Raw genomic sequence first — 23,834 nt, forward strand, 5'->3', positions numbered from 1 at the left:
TAGATAACTCGGTCTCTAAATGGTGAGCTGGTCTTTGGAATACCAAGTGTGGGCTTTTAAATTGGTCAGCGCTCATTGGGCCAACGGTGCGACACCACTGACTCTTGTCTTTCGGCTCCGCTCGCTCCCCGCCCCCCTGCAGTGGTCTCTGGGGACGCTGCTGTGGGTGCCACGACCACGTTGACACGGCGCTGCGAGGCGCAGGCCACATCCCCTCTGGCTCTCTGTGAGGAGATCATCACGGCTTTGCCTCTGCACGAGACAATATTCTCCCTCTCTTGGCTGCTACACAGAAACGTGAGCAAACCACACGGACCTCTCCCCTCAACAGGCCAGTGAAAGAATTCATGCACCAGTTAAGACTTAAAGCTGAACGCGGCGCACGCACCTCGTGCAACCTTCGCAACGAGAAACGTCCCCCCTCATGTGGCCACCCTGAAGACCACTTACCGCACACAGAACAAACCAGCAGCCAACAGCCACCCCGGCGTGTGCTGGCATCCCTCGGTTCTCTGCAATGGCTCGTGTTTTCCACCAGCTCCTGACCAGGTAACACGGGGTCAGACCGTGCTCGCTTGAGGATCGAGGATTCCTGGGGTTTACGTGGCTCAAAAGCTTCAGGCAACCATCGCCGCAAAGGCGCGGGTGGGCGTGAGAGGGCCCGCGGTAACGATGCACAGCCTGACGCCCGGCCAGCCACGCCGGCTGTGTAGAAAACCTGGAGGTACAATTAGTTTCTATTCAAAAAAAAGTCTTTTATTTTGTCTTTGGAGTCCTGAAATGGCTGCAACACAAAACCGACCAAAAAAGAATGACAATGAGGAGTAGTGAGATGCTCTTTTCTGGGGAGCGTGGGCTGGTAATGTCCCTCTGGAAGAACCTCAGAGAGAGCGGTCACTTCTGATTGCTACATCATGTGAGTAATTCTCTGGAAAGACGAGTCCTTCCCGCCTGAATCATAGCAAAGGGGGGAAAAATAACACGCTCCAAAAGTGGAAGCTGGTCAGCCCTTGGAGGCCGGGAGCCGCCCAGGGTTCCTGCGCAGGGGCCACCGTGGAGAACTGCACAGACTGGACCCACCAGCCCCGCGTGCTGCTCTGGGGCCATGGCTCCAGCACTGCAGCAAGCTTGGACCACGACACAGCCACTTAGGTGGCCACCAGAGCTCTGGTGGGTATGGCAGTAGCACAGCGTTTCAGGAGGCGCTGAATGCCTCCTGCTCAGCTGGCGGCCCTGCTCTCCGGTGCCTTGACCACCCACCCTGATGTATGAGCTACAGGCGGTGCCTTCGGAGGCTCTGCCTTCTCCAAGAAGTTTGTCCTCGATGTAGTTCTTGGCCAGCCCATTGCATGAACACGAGCCACCAGTTACACCTGGCGCAGCAGCGCAGTTACAGCCCCAGTGCCAGCAAGGGCTTTGTGCTTCAGTCCCAGGGCAGGCGCCCGGCCAGCAGCTGAGGGGAGGAACGGCTGGGACGCTGGGGCACGGTGCTACCGGGGGGAAAGGTGCTCCACTGGTACTGGAGAAGGAGCGAGCCTGTTCTTCCCAAGTCCTCCCACCGGCTGTAGCCCAGACGCGGCAGCAGCCCCCTGGCTCTGAAGCCCTGCAGAGGGTCCCTACGACCAGCCAGCCAGCTCACACATGTCGTGTGCCACCTGTGCCTAACGCCTGGCCGAACTCTCATCTAACCACCACCACAAAGGTCCAAGAGACACCTTGAACCCCTGTTTCTCTACACAGACATATATGGTCACATTTAAGCAGAAGAAATTTTTTTCTTCATGCTAGTCCTCTAGAAAACCAGTTTGGTTTCCATGACTATATATAGCACAGGGATTCTTGGTCTATTTTTTGTCCCCTTTGCATCTGATTATTTTCAGTAGAGTTCAAACTTCTTATGATATGCAGATTTTAACTAGCACATGACTTCTATTCATACACACTTCCATTATTAATAAACCGACAATGGCCACATATAATGTAGAAGAATTTTATTCATACCATAACCCTGTCTCATCGTTCACTGCAAATATTACAATTACCTTTAAAATGTCATTGAATATAATTTGTTCCACTTAAAGCATAGGAATCCTGGTGTTAAACAGTTACACTTCTCTTGAGATTGCTTATAACAGAACCATAATTAAAATGTATTTTCCATGAACTGTAAAGGTTTAAAGCAAAGAATTTGGGGGGTGGGGTGGGGTGCTAGAGTAACTTCTGAAAACTGAGGGTAATACTTGGTGTTCAACAAGAAATGCACTTTGCATATGATGCGAAACACGGTTTTTTACCCATATAACAGAAATGCAGTAGGTAAAAGAACATACATGAGTGACTGGTAACCTTCAAAGAATATTTCTTTTAAAAATTGCACGAAAGAATACAAAAACAGTGAAGGAAATCAACAGTTTTGCAAATGCATATACATTTAGCTATACATGTAAAATGGGGGTCTGCCTATATAAATGTATGTGATAAAAACTGCGAGGCTGAAAAATGAGAATGGTCGTATTTAATACCACATGCAAGAAGCATAACATAATCATCATAAATAGTAGCAACGAATATACACTGACAGGGCCACTGAAAATACGCTGAAATAAATTAAGCACCTTGAAGCGATGAGTCTGAAGTCAAGTAGCAGTTAGCTCTGTAAAAACCACGGTGGGTGGCTACTGGAATATTGGGCCCTCTTGGTGGGAGTCAACAGGAAAGTCCCAAGTTAATTTTTCTTAATTCCAAAGAAGAAAGCACATTGTATTACTCAGTAGGAGTAATTTTAGCCATGATCTTCACCAGCACCTCTGGTTTCAAAAGGGAGGCTGCTGCCTTATTTCATTGCATAACCTTTGGCATGTGAAAAGCACAGAAAGTTCCTATTTCCCCAGAAGAATGTTATCATAAAGGAGAAGGAGAGTTTTGCCACAACCGAAAAGCAGGCGGTGCTATCTGGGGTAGCGGAGATGCAGACCTGTGCTGCTGTTAGCAAGGACAAGTTTTCCTTCGAAGGAAAAGCTTTGCAAAGAAGAACCTAAATGATCCCACCCTGGAGGGCTGCGCAGCAGGGTAAGGTCTGGATCTGCAAAGAGCTCCGTGTGAGAGGAGACCCGTGTCCAGGCAGAGCAGCAGCGACTGCCAGCGAGGCTGCACGCCCCTGCGGGGATCTGGCCTCTCGGAGCCTCCTGCAAGGTCCTGGTGCTTCCTCTCCTGTGATACCTGACTTCGGCAGGACAGGCAGCGTTCTGAAGCACATATTTGGCTTTCATCAAATCCTATAAAATCCTAAAATTTAGTCATATACTAGAAGAAAGGCATTTGAATTTGATTAAGTGGACCTTATTAAAAACACAGTGCTGTCGTTGTCCCTGAAGTACACCTGGCAGCACCTCTCCAGCACTCATACGATACTCAGGGAAGTGGCCGAGGACACTCTGCTGCAGATAGATAAGTTTTGAAGCTGCTTAATTCAGCAGAGAAGTTCCCATTGGACTTTTAAGGGATCTAATGCAAACCCTCATTTAAAAAAAGCTGAGGACAAATAACTTAGGTCCTAAAGGCTCCGTTTGAATTCTTACAAAACATTGTCCCTTGACCTCTTCACCCAGAAGACTGGAGCAGGCTGTTTGGCTTAGCATATCCTACAAAGCAGACCTGAAAGGTCTTGCAACACGGAGGAATATGGCCCCTATATCTAAGCCACAAACAAAATGACTCAAAAGCTCGACTTTTGCTTGGCCTCCTGGAATGATCAAAACCTTCCTCCACCTTCCTGTTAAGCTGCGTGGCTGTCACTCACCCCGTGGGATTTCAGAGACCTCCAGCCCACAACCAGTGAAAAGCGTTTAAAAAGTAGCAGGCAGAGGAACATCGCTTGGTCGAAGAAGTCTGACAAAAGGTGAGTAAGACCAGCTTTAAAGATAATGAGGGAAGTAGAAATTTGTGTGTATTTCAAACAGTTAAACCCACAGTTTTAAGCTACGTGATCCAACAATAGGTAAAAATCTTGCCTGCAAGCCAGGAGTCTAATCTTCCCTAAAGCTAGTCTTATCCAAACAGTTGTCTTCCTACTTACATGATACATGAGATTTGAACTGACATCCACTACATGACATAAACAGAAAAAATACGCATAAAATGCACACTTTTTTTTTTTTTTCTTCATAAAGCTATGGAGCTGCACAGAGCAAATTTAAGTGCACAAGGTCACACAAAGGCAGCTTTCCAGAAGGAATCATTTAGACGGTGAGCGAAATGAAACTGTTGTATCTCTGAATGTTTCTCTTGAGGATTTCAGAACAGGGACCGAGCACTCGTTCGAAGCGGGGCCGATCCAGCTTTACGCACTTCAGGGGTCCGCGTGCCACCACCGTGGCAGCCCGGGGCCGATTGAGCAGTAACGCTATCTCACCTGGAAGCAGGGATAAATACACCGTCATCCCCTCTCTGCCTCTTTTTCGGAGGGTGCATATTCTAGCCACCATCCAGTTGCTTTGGTTGTAGAACATCTCCCTTTATATAGCTCTTGATAGACATTTTACATAATTCTGTTGACAGTACAAATGCATTACACATGCATAATGCATGCGTGCAAAATGCCTTTGAAAACAGATGCTTTCAGACTGTTTTGCCGATTCTGGATCTGTCTCCTGTCAGCTACAGTGGTGTAAACCAAGGAATGGTTTCAGCTTCACTGGAATCTCTCAGTATCGCTGAAAGCAGCGGCTGACCTGCGCATAACCCCTCTCATGTAAAAGAGTCGAACGCTAATTAAAACAATAACTACGACTCCATGGGCCTGTCTTTCTGAATCATACTTAAGCAGAATTTTCTTACCAAAATAATCTGACGGACCAAGTCTTCCAACTTCGACGTACTCCTCGTTGTCAGACCGGCGCTGCAGAACAGAAGCTGTGCCCTGGGAAGAGAAGCGCAGAGGGTCAGGTGGCTTTGCTTAAACCTGTTACGCATGGGAAAGTATCGAGCCTTTGGTGCCCCTTTTGCCTGTCACACTCCTTCAGTTCTGCTGTGAGACAGGCAACAATTTCAGTCAATTCCTCATCTATAAATGAACAGAATTACAAAATTTTAAAAAATCCATCAGTATGGCAAAGGATTTCTTTCTTATGAATTGTTTGGATGCAGACAGATTCAGCTCACACAGAAGAGAAGAGGAACAGGACAGAACTCAGGAACTCCCGTTTAACCAGTGCACATCATGCTGTGCAAATGTACACTTTAATGTAATTTAAAAATATGTTCTGGGTGGATGCAGAACCTTACAAGAGACATAGAAAAGATTTACATTAAAAGGAATAAAAAGGCAATTTTCCCAGTCACAATCTTGGAACACGATTTTGTAAGACAGCAACTAGTGTCTATTCCTTACTGGATCTATTGCTGAAATGGTTGGGAAAGGCAGTTTTTAATGCTTGTTGCAACAAAAGTGGTGATTTTTTTTTTTAGTGGCTTTGCCCGCTTGTGGCCTGTAGTGATCTGGACACCTGCAAGTCAGTCGCTGGAGAGATGGAATGTGTCTTGTCTCCACTACCCTTAATAACTGCTGTACTTGACACGTGCTAATACATGTCAAAACTCAGTTACAGTCTATTTAAACCTTCAAAGAGGTTTTACATGCAGAAATATTCGAACCTGGAGGAAATCTTAAATTACTGTGACACAAAGCTTTTGTAGAAGAATAGAGAAGGTATCTGCTTTTCTGGAAAAAATTACAGTAACATATGAAATTACCTTCTGAGTCCAAACCAAAAGCATAGGGAAAGGCAAATGTTAACATACTTTGATTTTCACTGAAATTAAAAAGATTTTTAAAAGCCAAGGTTTTTAAATAGACTGGGGAGCCATTTTTTGACAGTGCAGTTGAACAGCACCGATGTTTTGATGTTGTTTTTTAAGATTTTCAGCTTGCAAAGTAATCTGTGAGGGCAGATCCTGCCCCAGCCAGGACAGGGAAGGGGAGGCAGCACAGTGATGTGGATGGACTATGCTCAGAAGATTGATGCCAGTTACTGGGAAATATCAGAGCCCTCACTCCGCAGTTGAACACCCAAGTCTTGCATCGCTTGGCTTGTCGGCACTGTCGGTGCCTGCAGCCAGCTGCAGGACCCCCCCACCCTGGAGCAGAAGCCTCCCTCCAGTGCAGAGTATTCAGTGCAGATTCACTGGCTGCAAACACCCTGCAGCTTCCTTCCACCAGCAGAAACTTGTGTGCCTCCAGGTGTGGTGGGGGTGCTTGAGGAGCCACCCAGCACCCTGAAACACCTTGGCTTCCATGCAGTTAAAGGCACTCAGCACCCTGCAGAACCAGCCCTTCACCTTTCCACTGCGCATAAATACACCCTATAGCATCACAAACATCGCCATTGAATTGCAAATTGGAACAGCAATGTAAGGCTGCTTCAGGTCTGGCTTTTACTTTTCTAGGACCTGGGGGCCCAGGAACAACCAAGAGTGGTCCAATAGCCACTGCTCTGTAGCCAATGATCATCATTTGCTTTCTTCTGAACAAGCACACAACTAAGCTGCTGTAATACTGTTGTATTGCAACACGTCCTATTTCATAACAGGGTTATTTTTAAGCCCATACACTTTACAAATTGCTGGGCCGCTCTCTAGGTTAACTTATGTGCTACATAAATGAAGAGGTAAATCTTATTTCTTCTGTCAAGTTTCCAGCAAAACTTCCTTATCCTTGATAGAACTGAATTGTCCCACCAGAGCTGATGTTTTTTAAGATCTTCCAGTAAATCTGCAAGGGCATGAACAGGCAAAGATAGTGTAATGAGTTTTGTTATTCACACTTGCTGCAGGTTTTCAGACCCAACATACACTCATAAGCAGCATTCTTGGAAATACCCCACACAGGGAATAACGCGTGTATCAACCTCTCTCTTGCCAAACTTCAGATCAGGTGCAGCTCACTAAATTGATGCAGTTCTTATTGCCTGCGCAGCGTCGATAGATTCAGCTTCAGAAGCTCTTCCAGCCCCTGTCCTCCTCTCTGTCCCCATCTGGAGCCTGGCAAAAACCTAACCCCTTGACCCAAATAGCTGTCTGCAATCCATGCCTCCAGTCTCTTTCCCAAAACTATTTAAAAAAAAAAAAAACTTTTATTACAGATGTCTTATTACACAAAACAAAACAAAAAAAAAATATCCCCAAAGTAATCATATTGGCCGCTCAGGTCAAATGAAGAAAGGACTCAATTCCCCACTGCCCACCTCGAGCGTGTTGCCGTAAAGGTAATCACAACATCAAGCGATATTGCTTTCATCTCCCCAAGGATCAGCTTTTATTGTGGCTAATATTTTTTTGACAGGGTCCACATGATACAGCACTCCAATAAGCCGGTCTTCTGAAGCAATTTCTTCCACTGTTCCACTACAGTCGGCTTTTTTAATCCAAGAAACACCATGATATCTGTTGGAGGAGGACAGATGTGTCTGGCCTCCACAATAAACACTTGGCTTGGCAGGATAAAGCAATGCATATTCCAGATACATATTTTTCCACTCTTGTTTTAACAGTCGCATAGGCTCTTCCCGTTGCCCAGTGAGAACAGGTCTATCATGGAGCAAAAGAAGTTTCCTGAAACCCTGACAGCCAGCACCCAGATGTAAGATCTGATTACACCGCGTGGCCTCTTGTTGCACCAGCCACCAGCTCCAGAAGTACATCCTGGAGCATTGTCAGAGTGACCTTCCCGGGAAGACTGTCCACACCGTCAAACAAAGAAGGCGCATTTATAATTATCTATCCGTATCACCTTCACTGCGTGTGTCTTATCTCTGGAATCAACGCTGTTCTGGCTGTATTAGAGGAAGAGTCCAATTGTAGATGACCAGGGTAACCAGGGCAAAAATAATACAGAAATAAAATAACAGAGAATAAAATACTACAGAAACAATCCTTCATTACCCACATACGTAATGACGTTGTCATACTAAATAAATTTGGTGCTGATCACTACCCTTGCTCCCATCACAGGTTTCATGGCTGTATTTTACTTATCAAATCTTTTCGACACAAGTTGTTGAGCTTTCTATCTGTCTTGCACTTCAGCAAACCCCACCTCCTATAAATGATACAACTGAATAAATCTCCTGAGCCCTGTCCTGGGAGGTACGGGCATTATCTAGCTAGGATTCAAGGTGCTTATCGGTCTCACTCCCAAAAGCATTTGGTCTCGGTGGGAATGATTTCCCCTTAAACGGCACACAAACCTTGACAAGATCAGTCCCTCTGAAATAAATTGCACGATCCTAGATTTGCAGGGACAGGCTCTTTAGTGCTGCTCAATTTTAAATACTGTCTTGTACACTGATAGCCATTTCAGCCCCCCACCCCACCAAGCAAACCCTGCAGAGCACAGGCTCAAAGGCTGTCAAGATGTTTGACGCCATTTAATAAATCAGCACTTTGTGATGATATTAAACTGAAGGCAGACAGGCATGCCTTTCTGCTAGCAGACACTTGGGAGTGAAATTATGATCTTTGGTGGTTCCAGGAATATTCCCTTTCAGTAACTGGGGAGTGCCTGTATTCCCAAGAACCAATATCATTAACCTTCTCTCCTCTAAGTAAATACGGGCATCTTATTGCAAAAACAACAAGAGTAGCAGTTCCAAAAGCACTGTGCCATCACCACCTCTCTGCCACCCTCACCCCACGCACCTGCTCACTCCCTCTGTCACTACTGTCATGGTGCTGAGAGTATTTATTTGACTCCTTCAAATGCATCAGCAGTTTGTTTTGTAAAAATTTATGGCTTAGATAGGGCACCATAATTTAAGATATGAAAAATAAATTAAGGTTTATAATCCATGAGCTCCCATCGTCTCCAAAGTAATGAGATTTTGATAGATGTTTCACTTTTAAACTATCGGACCATATGGATGAGTAAGACATCCTACAGCATAAAGACAGTGACCCATGTGGATCAACACTGAGATTTCCCAGGCCTTATCCTGCATGTACTTACAAGCACTAATTGCTTCAGGAGCCCTAATTTATACTAAGTATGAATCCTACAGCCAGCAGTTGGCCTAAGTAGCCTGGCTACAGAAGACAAGTGTTCATGATGCCAAAACCTGATATCCTGCATTTACTCCTCCGCTGCAGCTCAGCAGGCTGGATGGGATCATTCCTGGGCAGCACAAGGCAAAATGTGGAGGACAGTGATGTGTCTGTGTTACCTCTGGGTGGGACAGGCTGTGCAGTACGGTCCTTCACCAGAGGCAGTGGGTGGGAAGGGAAATTCAGCACAGTTTTTAAAACCTTTTTAGTTTAAAAGTCGATCTGGTTGATGTTTTGGTCTTGCTGGTCTAACCTCCCATTTTAAAGATATAGCAATCAGTAAAAAATACAGTGAGGCTCCACCTGCAATAAAGGACATATTTATCATTATTAAAACTGAATATTTGTTCTACCATGTGTATGCAACATCAGTGTCTATATCCTTCCAATACACTACGTGTACAGAATAGATTTCTGCTTTTAAAAGAAAAGAATCTTAATTTTCATAAGCAGGAAGTCACTATTTCTATTTTCATTCTTACTTCATCCTTCTTTACTTACTGTTTTTTTAAAGAAAAGCATGGAAGACAGTTTTTCTTCCCATGCCCTCAAAACATTACATTTTTATCCTAGTTTTGAGCTTAAAAAGTTTTTCTAGCCTATTTTGTTTTCCTCTTCCCCATCCACTAGAAAAGAGCAGTGCAGCCTATAGAATTAGAGATGGAAAAGGTCAGGCTGATCCATCTGCTGTTGCTATTAACTCTATCAATTGCTATTATGAACGTACCTTTGCGCTTTCTCGCTTTGTTAATCCGCACACTCTATAATTCACACGTTCAAAGGTAAGCCTTCCCTCACTCCACTCATACAAGCCCTCATTATATGTCACTATTAAATCTTCGCGAAGTTACTACAAAAGATGAAGGAAGAGGCTGTGAAGTGGTATAAACTGCTCCTGTTCACACAGCGAAGCAGATGGGACTGGATGGAAGCTATAGCAGATCTGAAATGAATTAAAAAATCTTTCACACAGTATGGTTCTGGGAGTATTTTATTTAATTGCAGGCAAGACAAGGTTTGTAGGAGTAATACCTTTTATTAGACCAACAGGCATAGCTAGAAAAGGGAGAACAGCTTTCAGGCACACATGCCTTTCTTCAAGATGCTGCTTCTCCAGAGATACCTAATAAAATACACCATTCACCTACCTACAAATACCCTGGGGAATGTTCTTACACTGATAGCTACAACCATAATAAGTTGCACCTGATTTAATCATATCTGTCTGCTTACTGGTTCACACGTGATTAAATCATTCACAGAGCATCTCCAGATCATTACCTTAATTTAAGGAGAGCCAAAAGCTACAGCTCCTGATGCTACAAAACTCCTGGAAATAGTGATTGCCTGCTGAATCTGCGAGACCTGCTATGATCTGTCAGCTAATGTTTCACTCTCCAATTAAAAAAGTTATCATTTAAATCAGTTGGTTGTCTGATGTGAAACTTCAAACAACTTTGGCCCGGTTTGGCAAACTTTACTTTTATGGCTCTCGTTTATGACGCACCTGTTGTAATGACTGTGGGGTGGGTTGCAGGGGGCTACAGGAACAGACCCCAGGTTTGCACCGACTGGAAAAGTGGTGGTTGTTTGGTTTGTTTATCTCTAGCAAGTTTATCTCTTTCCTGCATCCATTAGGGTTCACTACAGATTACAGTGCAAGACAATGCCCGAGCTAATGAGCTACTGAGAGCTTTCGAAAACAAATGTACACCATTTTACACATTCCATTTTTTAACTTGGTTGTGACTCTGGAAATCGTGAGTGCTGCTCATTTCAGTGCATTTTCAGAAAGCCAGCACCTTGGGAGTATCATTAGGTTTAATAATATAACGTCAAATGAGCTCCAAATGCAACATTAATGTAATGACATGTGCACCATGACACCTATACAAGCTCCTTGAGAGGGATCAATGCTGCAAAAAGGGCCTTTATACTGCAACAACCACAGTCTCAATGTATATGATTATCATTATGTTGTCACGATAACATTAATGCATCATATTCTTATTGGTCATAATTCTCAACAATACTCATGCACACTGCAATCTAGCAAAGATGGGAGGCGAACATCACTGCCCTGCTGGCACGGATCCCATACATTAGCTCTACAGCCACGCTTGATTATCAAACAATCTGCAGTTCGCCGTGTGCACCGGCTATATCACACCTGCATACGACTACCGTAAGTATGACTAAATTTCCACCACTTCTGCTTAGGCACACTTATATTAGGTTAGGAATAACATCCAGAGGCAAGAGAGAGGAACAAAGCTGTCTAGAGCAGTCACCAGAATAGCCACAAACATAAAGGTACTTTTAAAAATGACAATCAATCATAAACCGAGTGTAGCTCAGAACAGCAGAAACAACTGAGCCACAGGGCATTTCCTAGGGATATACGAGAGGCCAGGGTTAAGGCCCAGACATGACTACACCCAGCCCATCATTAATCACCAGGAAACGCCTTTGTCTTGATCGTTCAGTATTTAAAATTGTAGATGTTTGACACGGGAAGACCTTTTCAATCGTTTTGTTCATCCTCCCATTGCAGTATCTCAGACAACCTTCCCCTTCAGTGTTTCTTTGATACAGTCTGCATTAAACCTGTGCTGTAGCTATGTAACCCCCTTGAAGTAAAATAAACGTTTAATATTTTATTATTATTATTTAATTAATCAATTTTTTGTTTTCTGTTTTATCTATGAATTTATTATTAATTATAATAATTTATTATTAGATGGAAGAAGACAAGATTCAGGCAGAGAGAGACCAGTCAACATAGCGAAAAGCCAAAAGAAGCAGAATATACTGCACCAACTGCCATCCGCTTCATGCATGGAGACTCCTGAAGTACTTAGGTGAAATAAAGTGGGTTTTGCACAAAGAATAAAAGAATAAAAAATTGGGATTTGGGTTTTTTATTTAGCCTTTTCTGTTGAAAGGCTTTTCAGAATGAAGCCATGAAGTTTTATAGTCTTCTGACTGCAAAATGCTGCCCTTGAGCCACAGCAGCACAGCTAACATCAGGCTAGATCATGCAGGTGTCCAACAGAGGCGCGTCCGTGTGTTGAGGGACTCAAGACTTCACCGACAGTCACCACCATCCCTCACCACAGGCGGAGGGACACTGCAGTGGCCTCTGTGCTCCCAGCCTTGGTGTCACAGTAGTCCCAAGCTTCTCTTCCATACCACCCAGCTGCCAACTAGGACTGGGAAGCCCGGGAGCAAGGGGATGGTGACAGAGGGATACGGATACCAGCTCTGAGCCACGGGAGGAGCCCCTTGCCTGGGCGTGATCCTCCTTGGCTAGTTGTCCTGGCTCCATGCCTAGAAAGCTGGGAAGCAGTTGCACCACAGCCCAGCTTTTGGGGTCCCTCTGCATTTTTATCTTTACTCCATTCTAGGATTTTGGTTGTCCCTTTTATTACACCTTCAGTCCACCTGTCGCAGGGGTGATGAAAAGCAGATCCACTCAGTAAAGGTGGGCTCAGATGCTGGGTTTTAATGAATCATCTCAGTGATACTTGGCCTTGACTAATCAGTAGCTTCTGTGGGAAAACAACTGAATTAATATTCATCCCAGTGCCAGATTTTAAAGACCGTCTGTGCCAAACGCTGTGGATTATTGGCAACAAGACACTGTTTTCCTCCCTCAGACATGTCAGCGTACAAAGCAATAAAAGTCACAAAGGAAAAAAAATGTTGCATTTTAGAGATTCTTTCTTTCTACAAAGCTAGCCATTATCTTGACTCTCTCTGAAGCCAGGAAACGTCCACTGAGTCAACATAAAAGTGACTCTGTAATGGGTTATTCATCAACTGTTCATATTTGTGACTGACCTGACAGGGCTCATCTCCTGGAAGCAGACAGTGCGGAGCGCTACCACCTACAGCCGGGGCAGGGTTGAATGTACGGGAGAGAAAACAAGAAAACAGTGCTGCACCTCCCTCACCCTGCCCGCAGAATCCTTTCTGGTGAAAATCGTTTTTAGCTGTTAATGTTGTTTTACGGCCCAATTACTCCTACCACCATCTGCTTCTTTGTGAAAACATTCTGTAGATGCTGAAGTAACCAGACCAAGCAAAAAGCTGAGACAGACATCGTCATTAAAGTCTCGTAACTAATGCTGTGACCAGGGCTGGGCGAGCAGCTGTGGCCAGCTACGGCAACAGCTTCTGAGCAAAAAATAAAACTTGGAGCAAAGTGGGGGAAGAAGAGAAGAGAGTTTATCACGGAGATCAGGAAAATCCCCCGTGGAAACCTCTCCTTAAGTCCTTTCAGTTGGTGAGTCTTATGTATTCAAAGGACCAGATTCTGAAATTGAGAAGCAAAAATCTCATGAGCCCAAAGCTGCCTCTTCCTGGGGCACACTGTGGACAGCCTCGCATGCTCCCCAAAATCCACGCTACACAGCTGATGAATGAGCCCTAAGGGGTCTATTCTTCCCACAAATCTGCAGTCACTTCAGCAGTACCTGCAGAGGAGGGACAAAAGCCATCTCAGGAAGGGACAGCTTTAACACGGTCCAGAGAAAGTGATGAACTCCAGCAGGGATTAGGAAATTCTCCGTTCTTCTTCCACTAGGTTAGACACTGCTGTATTTCAGGTCTTGTTTAGATTGCAGTATTTTTGCTTAAAGACAGAGAAGCACTCCTCATGACAGAGCTCCTAGCTCCTAAGACAGCAGATGCCTATAATTTCAGTTTAGATTTAACGTGCCTCAGGCCATAAAGTTCTTGGTCACGTTGACTAAGTACTTTGAATCAGGGCTTGTGAGCTCAGTCTTCAATGCCAAAAGAGCTTATAAGGATCCTGAGAACCTCCTGAAAACCTTGAGGGGTAAACAGCCTGTGCTGCTCTCCTTACTCGCAGAGAGGTGTTTTGTTACCTGGGAACGCCCGCTGCTTTTGGAGACTTCCCCAGTAGGAAGGCACTACTGGACAAGACTAAAGAGAGAAGAGTCAAAGCATCAACCATTCCTTAAAGCCAGTATTAGCTACCTAGAAAGTCACAGGCTGTTTAGAACACAGAGAAAATCTAGCACTGATTTTTATGAAAATTCAACTGGAGCACGTATATATTAAGAATGAAACTGCCAATTACTAACTTCGGGTTTTACTTCTCTGCGTGCCAAACAATCTCCCGGTTTTCCACATATCCTATAGTGGTAAAAGGCCAGGGCGTGTCTGTATTTCCAGCATAAACTTCAATTTTATGGGTTTACAAATCAGATGTTTTAAATTACAGCTGAATGAGACTGAAGACTCCTACACAAGTTGTCATGTCAAAAGTGAACTGGGGAAACATTCATACACATATTTTTTTTGCGCTGGGTATAGCATGTGCAAAAGAGAGGTTATGAAAACTACTTTTAAGCCTTTGAGAATGGTACGGCTACACTGCATCCTCCCGGTGGTTTTGCTTCAAGACCTAAGTTTACCAGCGTCCCAGTGACACAGAGTAACATGGCAGGTCCTGCATGTACCTCATGATACTGGCATAAGCGATGTTCTCAGTCCCAGTGACCTGGAAGACCACTAGATCGCTCCTCAGCTGACATTTTAGCCCTCTGGGACTGCTGATAGCATCATTCCTGGGATGGCTTTTATTTTACAGCTAAAGATCAGCAGCTCCAGAGCTACTTTCCAAGAGAAGACAAATCCTTTGAACTACGTAGCCAAAGATATTGCAAATGTTCCTTTAGCCAGTAAATAATCCTAGATTTTTATTATTTGCCGACCTTTGATTTATGGAAGACTTTTATAGAAAAACAAGGGAAGAAATAAGCCAATTTCTGTTAGCAATACAAAGTGCCAAGTAACTTCCACATAACCTGCAGTAGAAAATAATACCCATCATTTTTTGGGTGGTAAAATTGAACATAAAGCAAGCAGGATGGTCAGTCGATGTGTTAGCCTGGGATGCTGGCCATGGGGTTAACACTGCTTCCCTGCCTTAGACCTTCTGTGAAGGGCCAGACCTTCAAGGTGTCTAATTCCCATTAGTTGTTTTCAGCAGGAATGAAGAACTACTCGATTCTTGCGCCTGTGCTTCAGACCATCCCACTGCACCACACAGGTGTAGTGACGATAAACCCCATGAAGTTCATGAGATGTTCATGTAAGACAGACAAGTAGCTGGTTAAAATCTTATATATATTATATACCAGAGTCACTATGACTCTTAAAATTATTTGGTCATACCACATGGATGTGCCAATCCAGGTGAGATTTTTTTCCCTAACAAACTATTGGCTGGGCACATTGCTTTTACATCATTTTCCTGTGCATCAGATCAGACTGTTTTTTTTAAAAAAGGCTTCGTTTTCTTACTACAAAAGCTAGCTGATCTTAATGGTCTTGGAGGAGGATGATGCAAGAGGACTTAATTCTGATTGTGGACTCAAGATTGAGTCATGACTGGGTTTGACAGTATTTTTTTAACCGTACATTTTTAAACTATTATACATTATTCTCCAGTCTCTTGGTTCATAGCAACTCACAGAATTTACATACAGTTGTCCTGGTTTCTGCCACAAATGAGGAACAAAATCTGCAAAGTTCTAAAATAGACTAGAAATATTGACTAATCTTAACAATTTCACAAAATTGTTAAGAAAATGCTCCATTCCACATCACTTCTGAGGTTTCAGATTCTGCAGAATTTACCATAGGTGACAGCATTGCGGTGGCTATTAGTGGGGCTGGAGAAAAGAGTTGGAAGGAAGGGCCAAAAGCTGCAGACACTGACATGTCCTCCATGGCTGGTGGGAAGAAGAAGGGGAGCAGCCAGTTGGTTCCTATGAAACACTGCCCCTTTCTGACAGAGGAGAGAGAAGGATACGCTCAAGACTGCGTGTATATAGATACTGCATGCATATATGCAGCCTGATCCAATGCCCACGGGAGTCAAAGTTAAACTGAGTTTAACAAGAGCTGGACTAAGCTAACGTTTAATGCCCTTTGACTCAGCAAAACACTTCATCTCCATACCCAGTCAGGATGGGACCCAATCACACACCTACCTTCCAGTCTCTGATGTCAGCTGGCCATTAAAAATGCCACCCTGAGCACAGATGAACATTGAGGCATGGCCAACGGAAATGCTATTGCTCCAGCACAACTAGGTGATATCAAGAAAACTGAACGCACCTTTCCTGTAAGAGTTCCATGAGAAATTATGTGTCTGCAGTTAAAAACAAGGAAAGCTAAAAACGAGCCCTTGGTGATGGCTGGGTCTGTTTATTCGGCATATTTTGTTTATTAGGTACATTAGGAGTCGCTGTAGACTGCCTTTGACAAACATTTTTGGTATCAACAAAACCCCGGTAACACCAAGCAGTTCGGATTGCAGCCTTTGAAACTCCTTTTCTAGACAACATTCATCTTCCTAATTAATAATTAATCACACTGTGTTTTTAAAGAGATTATCAGGTGTGATAGCAGAGTGTGCCTAAGGCAGTGACTTCATTAACTATACGGAAGAGGTTTACTTTGTAGTTCTCCTGCCTGTCGCAGGGGTAGGTGCCAAAGGGGTCTCTCTTAGGTTAGAAAGTCAAAGAGCAACAATTTGGAGCAGGAAACAATTGTGCTATTATTTTTCTTTTTTTCTGTTACTTCTTAAGGAGCTTTTAAATCATAAATCTTCAGATGCTTGTTGTGCAATTGAAGACTCAAGTCGACTTTTCCTACAAAAAGGCCCAATTCTATGAAGAACGGAGCGCCCTTCCGAGTTACACCGAGGACCTTCCTCTGTTGGTGCACGTTGCCATGGTAGGAAGAGTTTACAAACACTGTTCCACCTAACAAGGCTTTGAACTGCCTTTGTATAGAGACGCTCCATAGCGTGCCAAGAGTGTCAGCAGGGCTGGAAACACTGATTTCACCTACAGGACAGTATCTCAAGTACACTCTCAGCAAGAACTCGCAGCGGATCCTGCCCAGACCGGAGCCAGTTTGTGGCCCTGACTTGAAATGTCAACAGCAGCAAGAAAGCTAGCAGCCCCCTGAGGATTACAAGACTGTTTTCAATGTGATCAGCAAGAACAGCGCCGGACAAATAATCATTATCAAGTCATTTGATTCATTTCTGTCAACGAGGCAGCTCTATGCATTAATTTTGGAAGGATTTCTGCATCATCAATGAATTTTCTTCTCTTTATTTGTCAGTTTTACTAGACCTACCGCCTGGTTTCAGTACTGACGGATACCTTCTGTCTTTTCCCATTAATCTTTTGCTCACTTTCATGGAGCGTCATTAGGATTATTCCCACTGATGGAAAAGCAGGGAGGGTAACATTCTGCCCACAGACTGGACTGATAATACAGATGAGACTGAAAATCAGATGCCCTGACTCTGCCTCCTCTCTAGCCAGCAGGATAACAACAGAGAACACAAATCCCCAGATTTTTTGTGCTTTACACAAAGGAGTTGCAGAGGAGGGTGCAACTACCCCCTTGTAACTTAGCACTAATCTGTGATTAAATATACTAAATTTTAAAGTTAAACCCAAAAGTCTAATGTAAAACTACTTGGCATAATGGGTCCATTTCTCCTTGAATTTTCTCCTGTGAATTATCTTCTATTTTTAGGTCTTTTATTTTTAGGCTGCTGCATGCTATTGCTGGGCAGCTCGACCAGCTATTAATTGGAAATGTTTTACTTCTTGTGCAGTTTTATTTCTCTGCTGTCTGCACCACTTAAACCAAGCCGTCCTCCGAGGGGATGACAGGCTGCGGAGAGCACATTTAAAGGACAGTTACAAGCTGTGCTCTTTGGGTGCAGTGTGGCACTATTATAAACCTTTTGCTGTTCTCTCCTCCTACACCTGCGTACGTTTGCGTCTATGCATGCATTTTTCTTAAGCCATGTCAAACTTTATGGAGTATTAGGGCCATATGGCAGCAGTTCAGCAAGCTCTCAGTATGCAACTGAGATTAAAACACTCCCTGAGCACAGTCAGCGGAGTCCCGTGACAATATCTGTGTGCCGTATACGGTGCTCGGTCATGGAAAGTAGATCCAAATGATCTGACATGGGGAGGGGTGGGAGCTGGAAGACCCAGCAGGGCACTTCACGGCTGCAGGTCCCTGCGTTTTTGGCAGCTGCATTACAGGCTTCGAGGTACTGCGCCACCCAGCCAAGCTGGCAGCTGAACTTAAGAGAGTGGTACATGATCATAACCGCTATTTTTAATACTATTGTCACTACCTTTCTCAGTAACCTAGACAACAGCAAAACCTCATTTCTTTCCAGTTTCAGAGCACTACTCCACTAGTTTGAACTACTGTTTCAGCTGAAGTCAGTGGCAAAGCACGAGTTGGGAATAAAATCAGCCCCCATTCAACTTCAACTGGCATTTCATTTAAAGGGTCTTCACATTTGCTGGGATATTTAACTCTGCAAAGCTCACATGCCTTTGCAAGCTACCACTTTAAAATGCTAGCTAAAAATATTTGTGTTATCTGAAGTCAGATGAATAAACCCTCCCTACTGCTGGGTACACAGTGTGGCAGTGTACAGTACAACTGCAAATTTATTTGTTAGAAACTGTACATCTGTTATGATTCACGCTTGCCAAAATATAATTCTTTATGGCAACAATTGTTTCATGGTGCTTACAGTTTTTCACCTCTGTGCCAGGAATCTCATATGGGATAATTCCATGACCTTGGAATCCAGCAGATACATTCCACATCTGTCTGGTCTGGGAAAGCCCAAGTTTGTTGTGTGAAAACCATAGTGGGAAAATAAGACCTGGAAATATCTGAAAAGACAGAAACTGTAGGGCTGCTTCTTTTTTTCTTTTTTTTCAACACCAGTTTCAAGTCCAGTAAATCAATCTCATTGTAGTGGTTACTTTGCTTTTGTAAGCAGACATTCACTTCTGATCCTATCTTCAAATTAAGGAATACGGTATAAACATTAAAATAATTCTATCTCTGGAAAAAATCACAGCCTTTAAATTAAGGAATATTAAAACTAAATCTTGTTGAAGGCTGCTTAAGATTTAGACGAAAAAGCACCCAACCCACTGCAAGTAAACATCTTACAAGGGCCTGTGCAGATTTAAGATGGCAGAAAACCTGTAGCTGTCCTGGAATCTCAGGGTAATACTTTTCTCATTACACTTTTTAACAAAAAATGAACCCTAAACAGCTTTGTGAGCAGTGGACTTAAAATGATCTGATTTCCTGTGACTCTTCCCTGTGCACATTTTCTATTATTCTAATAATTTGGCTGAGCTCCTGCTGCAGCCTTGCTCTCCATGGGGCACTGTAGCATTTTCATGCATACAGCCTGCACCTCAAATAACCTGCACCCTTCTACGATTTCTGCAACGCTGGAGACGAGATGGTAGACAGAAAGCCATGAAAGAAAGGTTACACTAAGAAAAACAGAGAAAAGGTGAATGTGCTTGCTTGGCAGGAGGAGGAGACTAAATATTCTCGTCCATACTAACCAGTTTAAAGCAAGAATTGCTGTTCTGATCATTACCGCGGCTGGAAGTCTCCCTTTCAAAAGGGATTAATGGTTGCTCTTCAGTCTGTGAATCTTGAAGGTGCCAATTCCCTTACAAACTATGTCCTTCTGCAGGACCAATATACTTAAAAGATGGTATCCCAAAGGGATGTCACAGGGGAAGGCAGCATTGCAGGCTAACCAGAAAAGAACGATTAATTCATGAAGTTCGTACAAAACTGTACTTGCAACTTAAAATCCTCGTGTGAGTCCTGGATGTCTCAGAGAAACTTTTATGATAGGAGTGACAAGATCCTACTTGGAACCAGTATCGGTGGTGCTGGTGCACCAAAGCTTTGTAAATTGATAACTGGTTGGTCTAAGGCATGCCATGGATGACCGTGGCTTAAAATAAATGAGTATCTTGCCCAAAAACTGTGTGGCAAGTTTAGCTTTGTACTACTGGATGTGCTGCGCTCCAAAGGAGACTGCATTCCGGTGATATACGAAATGGTTTCTGCATATAAAGCAGCCAAACAAATTGGCTGCATTTCTAGTGTTTTGGATTATAAGGCCACAAACATCTAAAAACATAAGAAAGAAGCTAATGGCTTTTCAACATACTGTGACAACAAACCAGCCAAAACTACTTTCAACCAGTTTGTAGAATAATGTGTTCCTGGCTGCTTGCATCGACTCTCCTGCAGAAAAGTTTAACATCAAAGATGTAAACTCCCGAGAACTCAGGTTTAAAATACGAAGCTTAAACTATGTGTGAGCAGGCAGAAATACTACTGCAGCACAAGAAACAGTTGATACTGGATGTTCATTCTTTAATGTAGAAAAATACAGGCAATTTCTAAAGTGTGAAACTATGTTAGATTTATAGCAGAAGGGTGAGGCGAGCAGATAGTTTATGATTATGCAGTATGTAGTGTTAATACTTTTCTACCCATTCAAGTCTTAACAGCTGTTCCATCAAGAAGGGGGAAAGAAAGGCCCTTGGTAATTCTTAAGCAAGCTGCCAATTTTCCACATGGGATTCGATGGCTAAGAAAATTAGGTTTTCCTAGTCTCACACTGCTGCAAGGAAGAACAGCACACCTAATAACACTAGTAGAAATAAAATTCCACATTTCCTAATTTTTTCTTATATACTAAATATCTTGTTGACAAAAAAAAAAAATCCTATCTAATAACTAGTCCCTTTTATTCTGACACTGTTATTTTGAAGGGGCACTGCTCATCACATACTTGAAGTTCCTTATCTGTCTAACTGTGTGACGTACAGGTGCAGTTATTTGCATTGACAATTTTGCGAGCATCAGAAGGAAAACGATGTTCATAAATCAAATATGTATTTCCAAGACACAAGAGGAAAGAATGATGAAATTTTAAGTATCAGATATTGATTATGAACCAAATTCTGGCTGCCTTGAATAGAGGCACCTGTCAAAAAATCTACAGATAAGGACCAAGCAAAGAAAAACCTGTTGGCCTCTAAGCCATCCAGAATGGGAGCTGTACAAGCTCTTTATCACCTGAGCGGGGCAGGGTCTTTCCTCCTAAACCACATGACAGCACAGCAGCCTGATGGAGCCAAAGATGTATTCTGTGTACATACAACTGGATCCCAAGGCAAGACAATGATACCAGCTTCCTTACACCATCTGACCCACCCTCTCTCACAGTGAGGGATTCAGATCACCTCCTAGCTCCTGTGCCATCGCTGCCTCGTTGCTGGTCATGTAATACTTGGCCTGGCATATGCTCTTGAACTGTCACCACAGAGCCATATTTTGGTCATTCCTGGTCTATATATTTGTGTATGCCCACTCATAGCTGGTAGTGAAAAGGTCCTACTTCAATACAAATACAACCATTTCCTAATGCTGTCTCATTATTCGTAGTCTGAGACTCTCCAATACCTTTTTATAACTTGTTATATCACAGCAGCTAGGTATTTGTATGAGACACCAAGGATCTAAATATTTATGTCAGAGAGGAGGGAAAAAACCCTGTCAGCATCTGTTTGCAGAAGTGGGACGGTGGAACTGAAGTGTCAGATAATCTCCCAAAAAGATGTCAGCGTTTTCAGCTGCCTGACAGATCTGTCTGCCTGTGTGACAGTAAACAAGAAAATGGCTCAGCCATTTGGACTGAGTTTAAGGCAAAACAAAGAACAAATTATCCATTTTCAGATCAGGTCTCCTGCTCCAGTTTACAGATTTTCATTTCTGATCTCCGAAGTAAGTCCCTTTGGGAACAATGATCAATGCACTGTGTGGCTGGCCAGCCTGGCTGAAGTATTGGCAATTTGGAACAAGAAAAATCTCATGTAGAAAACAAACCTTCAAACAGTAAAGGCACTAGACACACCTCAAAATTCCTCTGACTCTTCAATTTACTGGAAATCAGGGATCGTCCCACTTAAGACTTTTCCATGGAACTGGTGTTTGAGTTCATTTGAATTGTGAGTAATTCTCCTGATTTGAGTGGACTTAGTTTGGATTTATGCTGAAGAAGAGATTTAACTGAACCCGATTTCCTTTAATACAAAGTCTTGATCTTTACCAGGAAATGAGAGCTTATCAAGATGCCAATCTTACCTCTGTAATAATGAAGAAGTCATCACCAGGCTCTCCCTGCACAACGATTTTTTCTCCATCTTCAAACTGGACAGGTTCCAGGGCATCAGCCACTGTCAGCCGCTCCCATTTGTCCAAGGACTCTAAAATATTGAAGATCATAAAGCTTTATTATAAAAAGACTCTAACTTTGGCTGAAGATTCGTATCTAAACTGACAGCTCGGTTATGCCTGGTTCTGTTATACAAGAAACATTTCTTTCATCCAGGCACTTTGCATGAACCTCCAGTTGGGAAACATGAATGTATTTATTGTGTCTTACACACTTTAGCAATCACCCAGATACTAATCTTAAAAGTTGGGCACAAAAAAAGTTGGCTCTGGTTCCCTATGCCTGCGATCTGATCTGTGCTGCCCTGATGCTGCAGCAGATTGGAGCAGCCTAGGAGCTGTTTGGAGACACCAGCGATACGGGAGCACAGAGATTCTCTACCACATCCCACACCAGATGTCAGAACAAGTCCTACTGTCTTTTCATCAGTTGCTCTCAGCCAGTTCCTGATGGGCTGCTAGATATGCGATGCAAAAATGCCGGTCTAGAAGATGACTCTTCCCCTGTGGGTGACACCACACACCACTGACGCTAATGGCAGGACCCAGGTAGCATGGGTGGCTCAGTACAGTGATTTGAAGTGGCACCCCTGTTTCATTTGCCAGCGGGATGGTTTACAGAGTGGTTTTCTTTTCATTCCCCCGCTCAGAGAGAGAAATTATAAAACTTCCATGTAAACGACAATAAGAAAAAAATTACCAGTCTATTTTATGAGCAATAGAGCTAATACAGCCTGCTTCCTGTGGCTGGGTGGCCTGACCACCCACCTCCGCTGCCACAAATCCCCTGTGACACCTAGACGGCAAATTTGGGACAGCCTGCACAGCGGCTTAGCCAGGGCTGCTGGCTGTCCCACTGCCTTGCTCCTCCTGCATTCACAAGGGATGAATTTTACCTGTCCTGCCTCGGGGAGGGGAGGGGTGCCAACCTGTGTCTCTCTCCTCTGTCCCTTTACATGATAATTCAGGACAATGACTTGTACTTGGACTTCTCTACTTTTATCAGGTTTGACTGAAAGAAGTGACAGGTTTAAAAGTTATTAAAAGAAACAGATAATACAATGATATAACCTTCACTGCCTTAAAAATCTGGGCTAAAATCTATGTACTAGAGCTCTGCTGATTCTTACTTATTATGAATTATTGAACTAATAGAAGTCAAGACATGGCTTCTGACACCAGGATTAGATCTGGGCTGTTCTCCAGACTCTGGTTTCCCATTTTGTTCAAAATATTGCTTAGAAGTACTGTGTGAGGTTGAGAGTTGTTCCTTAAAAGTTAAAAAGCCTTCTGGCTGAGCTCAGAAGTACACAAGGAGTCTGGTAACAAAACCAGATCAAAGTAATCAGTGCACCAAAGGTAAGTTTTGAGTAGCCTGCCACCCGTATGTATTCACGTTTTTACTCCACTTTGTGTTGCAGTTTGGGAAATAATTATTTCTAATATTTTCCCCACACATGCACTCTCCTGGTGTACCTGGTGTATTTGTGACCTTCATTGCCGAAGCATTAATATTAAAGACCGAGCCCATATCGTCAATGCAACATTCAAAAAGTGCTCCATTTGACTAAAAA

The 23,834-nt window shown here is 43.5% G+C and overlaps 1 protein-coding gene across 4 annotated transcripts in view; it reads right to left on the reverse strand.

The window, feature by feature from the left end:
• Positions 1–1,976: 1,976 nt before the first annotated feature.
• PRKAR1B (protein kinase cAMP-dependent type I regulatory subunit beta) overlaps positions 1,977–23,834 on the reverse strand; it is a 100,796-nt gene continuing 78,938 nt past the window's right edge. For all 4 annotated transcript variants that reach the window (XM_040590949.1, XM_040590947.1, XM_040590948.1 and 1 more), the window contains exons 9-11: positions 22,171–22,292; positions 4,837–4,918; positions 1,977–4,411 (exon numbers count right to left, since the gene is read on the reverse strand). In XM_040590949.1, the coding sequence (XP_040446883.1) occupies positions 4,239–4,411; positions 4,837–4,918; positions 22,171–22,292 (377 nt within the window). In that variant the 3' untranslated portion in view covers positions 1,977–4,238. The remainder of the gene's footprint in view (positions 4,412–4,836; positions 4,919–22,170; positions 22,293–23,834) is intronic.

The sequence above is a fragment of the Falco naumanni genome, chromosome 4, assembly GCF_017639655.2.
Source record: "Falco naumanni isolate bFalNau1 chromosome 4, bFalNau1.pat, whole genome shotgun sequence".
NCBI classification, from domain to species: domain Eukaryota; kingdom Metazoa; phylum Chordata; class Aves; order Falconiformes; family Falconidae; genus Falco; species Falco naumanni.